At 37.3% G+C, this 13,332-nt stretch overlaps 1 protein-coding gene across 1 annotated transcript in view; it reads left to right on the top strand.

The window, feature by feature from the left end:
* Positions 1-13,332, top strand: part of LOC136247554 (uncharacterized) — a 90,775-nt gene that overhangs the window by 43,793 nt on the left and 33,650 nt on the right. The window contains exons 5-6 of the mRNA XM_066039309.1: positions 8,131-8,838; positions 11,615-11,881. Of these exons, the coding sequence (XP_065895381.1) occupies positions 8,131-8,838; positions 11,615-11,881 (975 nt within the window). The remainder of the gene's footprint in view (positions 1-8,130; positions 8,839-11,614; positions 11,882-13,332) is intronic.

Here is a 13,332-nt window from a genome sequence, read left to right as displayed (position 1 = left end):
AAGCGGATTCAGCGCAAACATGAAATAGGAGGTACCCCACCCCGAGGGAGTGTCCACAGCAAAAATGGTTCATTTCCATTTGGCCATTATCAAGCTACGGATGCGTGAAAACGGCATTTTCTTCGTTACTGTGAAGTACACACTTGTCTGTCGCGTGCCTGCACTGGCTGTACTTGGCCGCACGACACACTATCGTGTGTCTTGATTAGGTATTGTATGTACTTAAGGGGCGGATCCAAGGGGGGTTCAAAGGGTTCCATGGAACCCCCCTTTTGAAAGAACCTCTCTTTATAATACTCGAGATACTCTAATAGAGCAGTCATAGTATTCTTAAGAGGAGCAGTGTTGCAGGCTACATGTGGAGTTATAAATAAGGAAATATAGTTGCTTAGGGTATCAAGGGTGATGGGCAACTATTGTCAGCAGGTGATGACCTTCTTTTTATTTTTTTTTTTTTGGTCTTCAACTTTCAGCTAGGCGGATTTTGAAGTTGCAATTCCAGAGTGGAACCCCCCTTTTAAAAGTCTGGATCCACCCCAGTACTTCAGAATGGTCTATATGCTTCACCTACTTGACATCAAGACACACGATAGTGTGTCGTGCAGTCCAAGAAGCCGGCGTGCCACACCGTGGGTATATTGACAGGAAGAAAGAAAATGTCATTTTCACACCTTTGTATCTCGGTGATCCCTAATCCGATTGGAACCAAACTTACTACAAATATGTCCGCCAGCCAGGGGAGTCTACATACTAAGTTTGAAGGAAACCACTCCAGCCATTTCCGAGATACGAGCTGCCAAAGTTTCGATTTTTTCTTTGTTTTTTTTTTCCTTTTCTTTGTGTTTTCACACGCTTGCAAAAAATTGCTATAAAATGCAAACATGTACTCCAATTGCCTTGAACTTTTGCACACAAAAAGGTAGTCCAAAGGCGAATCCCAGCATCAAATTTGGTGCAAATCCGATTAATGGTTCAGGAGTTATGATCGATTATTCACGTAAAACAAAGTCGATTTGTTGTCATGCCTACAGGGTAAACCGCTTCATGGAATGAGTTGAAAATTGCTATGTAGATGGAGTAACCATCTTATGAGTGCCTTTTTGTGGTTTGAAAGGAATCGAGATAATGACCATGGAGGTATGGTCCAAAACCCAACCTGTGTCACAATTACACGATCGATTTTTACAAATAAAAATTATTAGTTTTTACACCTACTAGGCAAACCACTTAGAGCAATGAGCTGAAAATTGGTGTATAGCTGGAATAATCTTCATAGAAAGTCCTTGCAGTAGTTCAGAAGAATCAGATTACAAGCCACTGAGTTATGATTCGAAAGCCAACTCCGTGTAGCAAATGTGAGATCAAGATATTCTAATAGAACAGTCACCCTAATAGAGCATCCAGTTAATTTATTTACTCCATTATAGAATTCTATTACATTACAAGTTATTCTGTAGGGAGTTCAGCTGCAAACAGTTAATCTTATAGATAGTTCAGCAAGAAACAAGTCACCCTATAGAGAGTTCAGCTACAAATATATTGCTGTAGTGATTCAGAACATGACAAGTCACACTGAAGAGAGTTCAGCTATAAACAAGTCATGCACCTTGTAGAGAGTTCAGTTGCAAACAATTCACTCTGCAGACGTTCTGCTACAAACAAGTCTTCATGCAGAGAGTTTAGCAACCAAAACCACCATGTAAAGACTTCAACTTTACTATTAAGTTACTATGTAGAGAGATCAGCTAGAAACAAGAGATAGCTCAGCTAGAAAGCGTCACCTTGTAGAGTGTTCCGCTACAAACAAATCACACTGTAGAGAGATCAGATAGAAGAAGCCACCTTGTAGAGGGTTCAGCTGTGAAGTGATCACCCTAGAGAGAGTTCAGCTAGAAAAAAATCACCCTGTACAGAGTTTGACTACAAAGAAACCATCCTGTAGAGAGATCAGCTAGAAGCAAGCCACCTGTAGAGACATCAGCTACAAAGAAACCATCCTGTAGAGAGTTCAGCTATGAAAAGATCACTGTGTAGATAGTTCAGCTATAAGAGGTCAGCTTGTAGAGAATTCAGCTATGAAAAGATCACTGTGTAGATAATTCAGCTATAAGAGGTCACCTTGTAAAGAATTCAGCTACAAAGAAACCACCATATAGAGAGTTCAGCTGCAAACAAACCACCCTGTAGATAATTCAGCTACAAATACATCGCTTGTAGAAAGATCAGCTAGAAGAATTTTCCTTGTAGAGAGTTCAGCTACAAAGAAACCATCATGTAGAAAGTTTGACTACAAACAAGTCACCCTGTAGAGAGATCAGCTAGAAGAAGTTACCTTGTAGAGAATGCAGCTACAAAGAAACCATGAGTTCGACTACAAACAAGTCACCCTGTAGAAAGATCAACTAGAAGAAGTTACCTTGTAGAGAGTTCAGCTTCAAAGAAACCATCAAGTAGAAAGTTCACTACAAACAGGTCACCCTGTAGAGAGATCAGCTAGAAGAAGTTACCTTGTTCAGCTACAAAGAAACCATCATGTAGAGAGTTCAGCTACAAACAAATCAACCTGTAGAGAGATCAGCTACAAACAAGTCACCCTGTACAGCTATCAGCTAGATGCAAGTTACCCTATAGGGATCAGCTACAAACAAATCATCCTGTAGTAATACGTGTTGGAAACAAATCACCATGTAGAGAGTTCAGCTAGAAACAAGTCACTCTGAAAGGATTTCAGCTACAAACAATGGGAGTTTCGGCTACAGTTCAGATATGTATAAGAAATCACCTTATTACCTACAGTATGATTATCTTTCATTGTTAAATGTACAAATATTTTTAATCAGACAAAAAGCTGTACGCAACATTTCTTCCTTTGTTCCACAATTCCTGCAGAAAAGAAAAAAAAACAAGTTAGAAGGAAGCACCAAAGCCAGTTAATAGCCGGCTTTATGGCTTGCAATACGAAAAAGAATTGATATCTAAACCAAAACAGCCAAGCTGTAAAAAAAGAGTGCGGCCCTCAAAAAGGCCAGGATGAAAAAAGATGTGAAATCCAAGGTGGTGGCCAAGAAATTACTGTGATGGTAGGTTAATGGCAAAATTTTTTATTACGATATTTCGGTGCCGAATCCTAGTGGAGGAGGCAATGCAAATTCACTTGAATTGTCGTAATGAAAATTTTTGCCATTAACCTACCATCACAGCCATTTCTTGGTTTCACATCTTTTTCATTCTGGCCTTTTTGAGGGCCGCACTCTTTTGTTTACAGCTTGGCTGTTTTGGTTTGGATTATCATGAACTTGAGATAAAGTTTGGCATGCTATCAATGAACCAACTCCCTAGTGCATAAAGAATTAGTGGTCTTGAAGGATAAAATGGTATGCACTGAATATCACATACGTAAGTGGCACGTCTTAGGCTCAAGCAATGTACCACTGTCTGCCAAAATAGAAAATGTACCCATTGCTGTTAAATTGATTTTGTATCATCTAACCATTAATAATTTACTCAGTAGTATACAGTACATCCATGCAATTCTACATACATAGTGATATACACCGTGACATGTATGTACGTACATGTAATCAAGACACACAATAGTTTGTCGTGCGGCCCAAGGAGCCGAGTATATTGACAGGAAGAAAGAAAACGCAATTTTTGCACCTCCGTAGCTCTGTGCTGCCTTGATGAAACAAGACAATTTTTACTGTGGACATGCCCTCCAACTTCAGCACTTCACATTCCAAATTTTATCGAAATCGCTTAACGCGTTTTCGAGACATGCGACTTCAAAAATTGGCTTAGTTTCTTGGTTTTTTTTTCTTCTAATTTTCTTCCTCTTGTTGCACACTTACAAAAACTGCTATAAAACGCGAACACCATATCCAATTGCCTTGAAATTTAGCACACAGAAGGGGGTATAAAGGTGCATCTCGGTACCAACTTTGGCTGGAATAGAATAAACAGGCAAAGTGGTATGAGCGATTATTCACGAAAAATAACACCAATATGTTGTCACGCGTACAGGGTAACCCGCGTATGGGAAGAAGCTGAAAATCGGTGGGTGAATAGGTTAACTATTGAACCTCAAACCTTTTGTGGTTTGAAAGAAATCGAGCTAAAAACCAGGAAGATACAACGAAAAAACAACAGTGTGTAACAATTATGCAATCGAGATTAGCTAATAAAAAAACGACTGCTTGCCACGCCTACCAGATAACCCGCTTGGGGTAATGCTTTGAAAATCGCTGGTGTAGAAGAATCAGACGTAAAGCCACGGAGTTATATCATGAAATCCAACTTTGTGCAGCAAGTGGGAGATCGAGATACTCTAATAGAGCAGTCATCCTAATAGAGCAGTCACCCTGAAGAGAATTCAAGAGATCAGCTAGAAACAAGAAACCTGTATAGAGATCAGCTACAAACAAGTCACCCTGTAGAGAGATCAGCTAGAAGAAGTTACCTTGTAGGGAGTTCATGCAACTATGGAAAGAAATAGTTCAGCTAGAAGAAATCACCTTGTAGAGTTCAGCTACAAAGAAACCACCATGTAGAGAGTTCAGCTACAAACAAATCGCCCTGTAGAGAGATCAATAGAAGAAGTTACCTTGCAGAGAGTTCAGCTACAAAGAAACCATCATGTAGAGAGTTCAGATACAAACAAATCTCCCTGTAGAGAGATCAGCTAGAAGAAGTTACCTTGTAGAGAGTTCAGCTACAAAGAAACCATCATGTAGAGAGTTCAGCTGCAAACAAATCACCTGTGGAGAGTTCACCTACAAGCAAATCACCTTGTAGAGAGATCAGCTAGAAGAAGTTTCCTTGTAGAGAGTTCATCTTCAAACAAATCACCCTGTAGAAAGATCAGCTAGAATAAGTCACCTTGTAGAGAGTTCGGTTACAAAGAAACCACCATGTAGAGAATTCAGCTACAAACTAGTGACCCTGTAAAGACATCAGCTAGAAGAAGTTACCTTGTAGAGAGTTCAACTACAAAGAAACCCTTCTCTAAAGAGCTCAGCTGCAAACAAATCACCTATACAGAATTCAGCTACAAACAAATCACCCTGTAGAGAGATAAGCTAGAAGAAGTTATCTTGTAGATAATTCAGCTACAAACAAATCACCCTGTAGAGAGATCAGCTAGAAGAAGTTACCTTGTAGAGAGTTCAGCTACAAAGAAACCATCATTTAGAGAGTTCAGCTTCAAACAAATCACCTGTAGAGAGTTCAGCTACAAACAAATCTCCCTGTAGAGAGATCAGCTAGAAGAAGTAACCTTGTAGATAGTTCAGCTACAAATAAATCTCCCTGTAGAGAGATCAGCTAGAAGAAATTACCTTGTAGAGAGTTCAGCTACAAAGAAACCACCATGTAGAGAGCTCAGCTGCAAATTAAAGAAATCACCCTGTAGAAAATTCAGCCACAAACAAATTGCCCTGTAGAAAGATCAGTTAGAAGAAGTTACCTTGTAGAGAGTTCAGCTACAAAGAAACCATTCTGTAAAGAGCTCAGTTGCAAACAAATCACTTATACAAAATTCAGCTACAAACAAATCACCCTGTAGAGAGATCAGCTAGAAGAAGTTATCTTGTAGATAGTTCAGCTACAAACAAATCACCCTGTAGAGAGATCAGCTAGAAGAAGTTACCTTGTAGAGAGTTCAGCTACAAAGAAACCATCATTTAGAGAGTTCAGCTTCAAACAAATCACCTGTAGAGAGTTCAGCTACAAACAAATCTCCCTGTAGAGAGATCAGCTAGAAGAAGTTACCTTGTAGATAGTTCAGCTACAAACAAATCTCCCTGTAGAGAGATCAGCTAGAAGAAATTACCTTGTAGAGAGTTCAGCTACAAAGAAACCACCATGTAGAGAGTTCAGCTGCAAAGAAATCACCCTGTAGAAAATTCAGCCACAAACAAATTGCCCTGTAGAAAGATCAGTTAGAAGAAGTTACCTTGTAGAGAGTTCAGCTACAAAGAAACCATTCTGTAAAGAGCTCAGTTGCAAACAAATCACCTATACAAAATTCAGCTACAAACAAATCACCCTGTAGAGAGATCAGCTAGAAGAAGTTATCTTGTAGATAGTTCAGCTACAAACAAATCACCCTGTAGAGAGATCAGCTAGAAGAAGTTACCTTGTAGAGAGTTCAGCTACAAAGAAACCATCATTTAGAGAGTTCAGCTTCAAACAAATCACCTGTAGAGAGTTCAGCTACAAACAAATCTCCCTGTAGAGAGTTCAGCTAGAAAAAGTTACCTTGTAGAGAGTTCAGATACAAACAATTCACACTGTAGAGAGATCAGCTACAAACAAGTCACCCTGTACAGAGATCAGCTAGAAGAAGTTACCTTGTAGAGAGTTCAGATACAAACAATTCACACTGTAGAGAGATCAGCTACAAACAAGTCATCCTGTAGAGAGATCAGCTAGAAGAAGTTACCTTGTAGATAGTTCAGCTACGAACTAATCTCCCTGTAGAGAGATCAGCTAGAAGAAATTACCTTGTAGAGAGTTCAGCTACAAAGAAACCACCATGTAGAGAGTTCAGCTGCAAAGAAATCACCCTGTAGAAAATTCAGCCACAAACAAATTGCCCTGTAGAAAGATCAGTTAGAAGAAGTTACCTTGTAGAGAGTTCAGCTACAAAGAAACCATTCTGTAAAGAGCTCAGCTGCAAACAAATCACCTGCACAGAATTCAGCTACAAACAAATCACCCTGTAGAGAGATCAGCTAGAAGAAGTTACCTTGTACATCGTTCAGCTACAAACAATTCACCCTGTAGAAAGAACATCTAGAAGAAGTCACCTTGTAGAGTGTTCAGTTACACAGAAACCACCATGGAGATTTCTGTAATCAATGTATGTATTATATATATACAATTTGTACATTTACTGATAAAATATTTAAAGTACATCTACTTCATCTTTTCTTCTTCCTGTGGTAAAGAAAAAAAAGATAGGTTTAAAAAGTCCCAAAGCCGGCCATAGGCTGGCTTTGGGGTATACAAATACAAAAAGAAATGAAATCTAATCCAAAACAGCCAAGCTGTAAAAAAGTGTGCGGCCCTCAAAAAGGCTATGGTGAAAAAAGATGTGAAATCCAAGGTGGCGGCCAAGAAATGGCTGTAATGGTAGGTTAATGGTAAAAATTATAATAATGGCAATTTAGGTGAATTTTGTGCCAAGACCAAGCGGTACAAAAATTCACCTGAATTGTTGTTATTAAAATTTTTACCATTAACCTACCATCACAGCCATTTCTTGGCCGCCACCTTGGATTTCACATCTTTTTTCACCATAGCCTTTTTGTGGGCCGCACACTTTTTTTACAGCTTGGCTGTTTTGGATTAGATATTTGTAACACGAGCATGAATACTTTGCCTGATATGTATGCCCTGTGGCCCAAGAGTGGAGCAGATACAGATGAGGAAAAAGCCTGAATGCTCTGTGTTAAAACTAATATGTATAACACTTCCAGGCTGATAGCCTGTAAAGAGTGATCAATCACCCAAACCAATATGAGTACAACCACTTGATACATAGTATATGCATGCCTAAAAATTTGATTATAGGTCAGCAGCTAGTGCATTCTGGTTATGTTCGGTTACCATGAATGGACAAATCCTAGAGATATTGTATCACATAAAATTTTTGGTTACACGAGTTTAATGCTTTAATCAGTGCTATATACAAAGTTTACTAAAGACCTAGGTAAGCTTATAAAATAGTTACTTCATGCAGAGTGGTAACTTTATGATCTGGATGTGGTCCATATTTGGAAATGTGTGGAAACGATTGGTAACTAAGCTATTTCAACTCGTAGGATGGCAAGAGTAACAAAACGCTCTCCGTCTGAGTGGTTTTCATGGTAAAATCCAAGTCTATTAATGTGAGTATTAATCAATCTCCAAAATCGATTTTGACCTTAAATATCTATAATTATAATTTCTGCCCATTTGTAGTCCGGCTACCTGGGCTACATACAAAGTATAGCCCAGGTGGCTCCTTATATCTGAGGTGTGAAAGTGTTACATATGTATTTATTATATACAGTACGTAATGCTATGTACAGTATGTATGCACATAATATGCTTATGTTCTATACATTCTGTACATTACTGTTACAGATTTCAATAGAACAATAGAAAAATATGCCAATGATAATAATCCTCTGGGAGCATTTACATGTTTGTTTGATAATTTGGCAGAGTTATTTCAACAGGAAGATTTTACTAAATTAAAAAGATCTTGCTTATTGAGAGGTGTTGGATTTTCACCAGATTTTAAAGAAAGAATGAAAGCAGCTACTAACACTGAAGAAGTGCTGGATGTATTGGATGATTTTCACATTTATTGTAATTGGTTAAATATCCGATATTTGAAAATGATTGTAAGAAATACTCAAATGTCTGAAGCAGAACAATTGATTGACAGTTTTGAAAAACATTTTTATTCTAAAAAAGTTTCAGAAGTAAAGGGATATATTGACTGTAAATCATTTGATCCTAAATATGTACACATTATTAAGCTGAAAATAAATACAGGTGATGATAACCTAACAGTTGAAAAATTAACTAATTATTGTCGAGAGCTGGAAAACATGGGATTACCAGAAGGATCAGTGACACCAACTGATCCTGGTCAAAGTGGATGCTTATTGCTAGCCTGTGCCATACCATTACATTTATGCTTACATGCATATCAGATGATCAAGTTAAGTTCTTTTAAGCTTCGTAAACTTCATATACAATTTGTTCATGTTGCATCATATGCGAAGATCTATGCATTTCCATTTCATGTTACAAAGGAATCTCTACCAGTGATCACAAGGATAGGTATTTTAAAAAGTGTCTTCTTGTAACAACTTGTGTATGTACATGTTCAATAGTATGTATGAATGTATAGTAATGTGCCATTGATGTGTATTATACTGTACAGCTATAGACATTGTTATCTACAGTATAATCATTGTAATCATTGAATATTGACTTTATGGATGTTTAGTCTCTGCAAAACTGAATAATCCAATTTATCCATAAATACATAGATAAAGTGTATGGCTTTTTACGAGGTGAGCTCTAGAGAGACTGGAAACACTCTGGCACCTTGAAATGCTGCTGACCAACTGGAACACAAGGCTAAAGGCATGAACACCCATTGACAGTTTCCCAGATGTTATGTACATGTGCTTCTTTTGCTTTAAGTGGCACAGGTGGTCTTTAGAGCTCTTCATATAGGCTGGAGACTCCTGCTTAGTCAATTTCCATTTGTATATACCAATTGCCTACTCACCACTCCCACTACTACCACAGTGGTCTGTTATGGAAAAGCTAATCTAAATCATGGTTCTATATCCAGTGTGTGATAAAGATTAAACACTATGATTGGCTGCATTTGTGTTGAAAAAAATTCATACCATAACTTTTGGCTTTCCCTCTACAGGATTGAAGTGTTTAAATTTGGGTTTCTTATATACATGCACTGATGGTTTTCCCAAGTAGGCTGGTTTGTAATGTCATACACTCCTTGTAAGAAATTAAAAAGACGTGTAACACTTCTAATACAGTACTTTTTTTTGTATTTTGGTAGATTACAACTTATAACTTGTACAGTGATAACAACTGTTTTGGCAATTAAATGTGTGTACTTACAAACATTACGTAACTGTAAAGCAGTTAGTACTGTTTTCCTACAGCTTTATTTCTGTACTTATTTAACAATCTTTTTCACTCTATATTCAGTTGAAAATTAGCCCTGTATTGCCAAGGATCTGCTCTAGTTCACTTGATCACTCTACTTGTGCGGATAATTGCAAGGCGGCTAATCTTGGGTGATATCCTTAACTATTGAATGTGATGTTGCTTAAACAGTGTTTAAGCAATATCGCATTCAATAGTTACAGTAATTTACTATAGTGGATCATATCAACATTTAGATCAATAAATAAGCTTTCCATGTTACTAGAATTTACAGAATCGGGATGTATTCTTACACCCATGAGTTTGTACCACTGTACATACCTTAGAGAAGGAATGTTGCTGTTTCAGTCTTAGCGAGTCAAATTTTAAAGATGCATACAGGAGTCCATTCCATTTATTTCTTCATGATGTCAGCATTTTGACATCTAAGTTGCAATTTCATGTGATCTTTCAATAAATACTTTCCCATTTTAGGGTTAATGCAGATATGGGGTATATATGCATTTTATAAAGTTTATGCAGCTTTAATGGTTAAATTTAGGTGTGTTCATATCACCCCCTTCCCCCCTATATACTTAATTCCCCTTCCCTGGATAATTATTGTAACAACTTAAGTAATTATATCTGTGCGTTATAATCATTTGTGATTTCTGCACAGTAAAATCAAATCATAATAATAATAATAGACTTTGGTATAATTTATGGTTTCTGTTGGAAAGATTCACGTATTATATTATATATATACAAGTACAAAGAACAATTTGGAATTTTCAACTAGAGTAGGGACCATAGCACATCGATAAAAAGTACTGAAACAAGCTGGAGTAGTCCATGATATAAATCACAGTAAAACAATAAGAAGTGTTATATCTCTACTGTGCTCAAGATACCGTATATAATGGAAATGCACAGTAGGGATATAACACTTCTTATTGTTTTACTGTGATTTAATATCGTGCACTACTCCAGCTTGTTTCAGTGCTTTTTATCGATGTGCTATGGTCCCTACTCTAGTTGAAAATTCCAAATTTTCTTTGTACTTGTTTGTTAACTTTTTTGTAAATAATTATTATGACTGGTGAACCCACGTATACCGCATCTGAAATGGTGCCGCACGTCCCAATTATCGTCTGAAGAGTGAAGTATCCATTACGCTTCGTTATCAGCTATATTCAACCCGTTACGCAGCATTTTCAAATCAAGAACTGTTCGAAAAGCACCTCTGCACACTGAGACGCATTCTGAAAGAAATGATGCCATGCGCCCCAGTTATATAAATTATCGTATGAAAAGTGAAGTATCCATTATGCATCGTTGTTGGCTGTGTTCAACTCATTACACAACAGTATGAATCAAGAACTGTTTGACAAGCACCTCTGTTATCAAAATAGCCGCTATGAAAAGTACGGACAATTTCCGTTATGTGAAGGGAAGCCATCACCAAATTGACATTTTCGCTGTCAGCAAAGATGAATGGGACACAAAGTAGGACACTGGTAACTCCATGAAGAATGCATTGTACATACTGTGGTATGCCAAAAGGCACCTGTCGGGATGAAGTAACATCGAACAGTGAAAAAATCAAGCCCGTAGCCTTAGCCGTTATCGAGTTACGCTTGTCTGAAGGCATCGGTCAGTCAGTTACTCAGTCAGTAGAAAATTCCGTTAAATAAATTAATTTTAAAATTCCATAGCAACTTGTTGAAAGCATTTCGGGTCGATCTGAAAGCTTGTTTGGGCTTAGATTCACCTAACCAATACTGCCTGATCGTTGTTAGGGGAAATTGTGGCTGTTTTTTGGGTGATATTTTTTCGTGGGTCACGCCTACTCCTTTGTGGTCCCTACTATACACTACTACCGTAGCGTATGATATATATTTATTTAATATTGTTGCTATGTTGCTTTCTTTAGTAACACACCCTCATCAGATCATCAGTCACTACTACACATACCTGGAGGGTCACATGGATGCTGATTCAGTTAGTCACTTGATGCAATGGAAACTTCTCATAACTGATGATGATTATGATGTGATCACTAGTGCTCCTAATGATATGAAAATGAATTGTCTAATATTACAATATGTTAAAATGATGGATATTTACAACTTTTTGACATTTTTAAATATCTTAAAAAACACAGAACGTCATCAGATCATTGGAGAAGAATTGGAAGCTTGTAAGAGCGTTTGTGTATTTTATTAAGACTATGATAAAAGGGTGTGGCCTTCAAAAATAGTCAGGGTTGATTTATACTAATTGTGCAATCAAAAGTTAACAGCCAAAAACTAACTGCATTGATGTATATTTCAGCCCCACATTATCAAAAGCTAGCAGTAGTATCTGTGCTGAACAACCTATTGTGTATTATAAATTTTAATTTAGAGCTGAATGAAGTCACTGTTTAAAAACACTTTACATAATTCAGAGACAATTATAATTGTCACAGCATTTTTAGGTGAACAGCATGTTTGTCAGACAACAATATATGACGAAATCTACAAGAACCCCACACGTTAGCACATCTTTCAAATTTCATTTATTACATTTTCTTTATCTACTGTACGTAGATAGCCAAAAGAATGATGAACCAAAGTTTCAGGTCTAGAAGCCAAGAACTTTGTGAGTTACACTGCTGCAAGTGGTAACAACAGAAAATTGATTTGTACAGAGACAATGCAGAAAATATACTGCAGACGTTTAAAAATGATCTTATTTACGAATGCAGTCATCTACCAAGATGCAACTTACATCACCAAGTTCTCCATGAACCATGTCTGGGGTAAGTTGTGTTTCTACATAGGTCCTTCTGGTGAGGGAGAAAAACGGTAGTAAAACTGCTCATACATCGCAAGACAAACTAATGCTCATATATTCCTTCTCCTTCAGAGTATACTGACATGAAACGAACTCCTCTTGCTTTGGGTATCATGAAGCTACCAAGGTTTTGCCATTAGCCTCTTTCTTCATCACGAAACAAGCACTCAAAAATGTTTTGTTTTTTTTAATTTTGTACATATTTCACCAATTGCATTTATTGCATTCTACTGTAAAATTCGACTTGCACTAACATGTGGAATTTTTGTAGATCCAGTCACATACAGCTTGTTTTGGCACATCATTTGAAAGTTTAAGGAAATAGCATTTGGTGTGTGCCTGTACTTTTCTAGCTGATTACTATAGTATGTACGCATTGAGCTGAACCCTCAAAAACTTTTAATCACTCACAGATGAAAGCACACAATCTCTTCAAATTTGGCTCATTTGTAAATGTCCAACATTTTAGTTATGACCAATCAAGTTTTCACCATACAATTTGTATAAGAGAAGTCATAAAAGTGCATGATCTGCTATGCTTCTTTCCCGAATTGTAGTTGAACCAAACTACACAATCGTTGCTAAGCATTTGGTTGCCTGAAAGTCTGTTCTCTATGAAAACAATCCACCTTTCTTTTATTGCTCTTTTATCAGGGCTCAGCTCAACAATAACAAGGGCTGTCCCTTAGTTATTTCTTTATGTCCACTTGCATAATAAGTGTGAATCCTGGTAGTACATTAATGGCTTTGTGTGTTGGCTGTCATGTTTGTAACAGGGATAATCTGGAACTTATCCTAATTACTAGTAAAATT

The sequence above is a fragment of the Dysidea avara genome, chromosome 2 (assembly GCF_963678975.1).
Source record: "Dysidea avara chromosome 2, odDysAvar1.4, whole genome shotgun sequence".
Taxonomy (NCBI): domain Eukaryota; kingdom Metazoa; phylum Porifera; class Demospongiae; order Dictyoceratida; family Dysideidae; genus Dysidea; species Dysidea avara.
The sequence above is the reverse complement of the archived record's forward strand: the minus strand, read 5'-3'. Positions and strand labels throughout refer to the sequence as shown.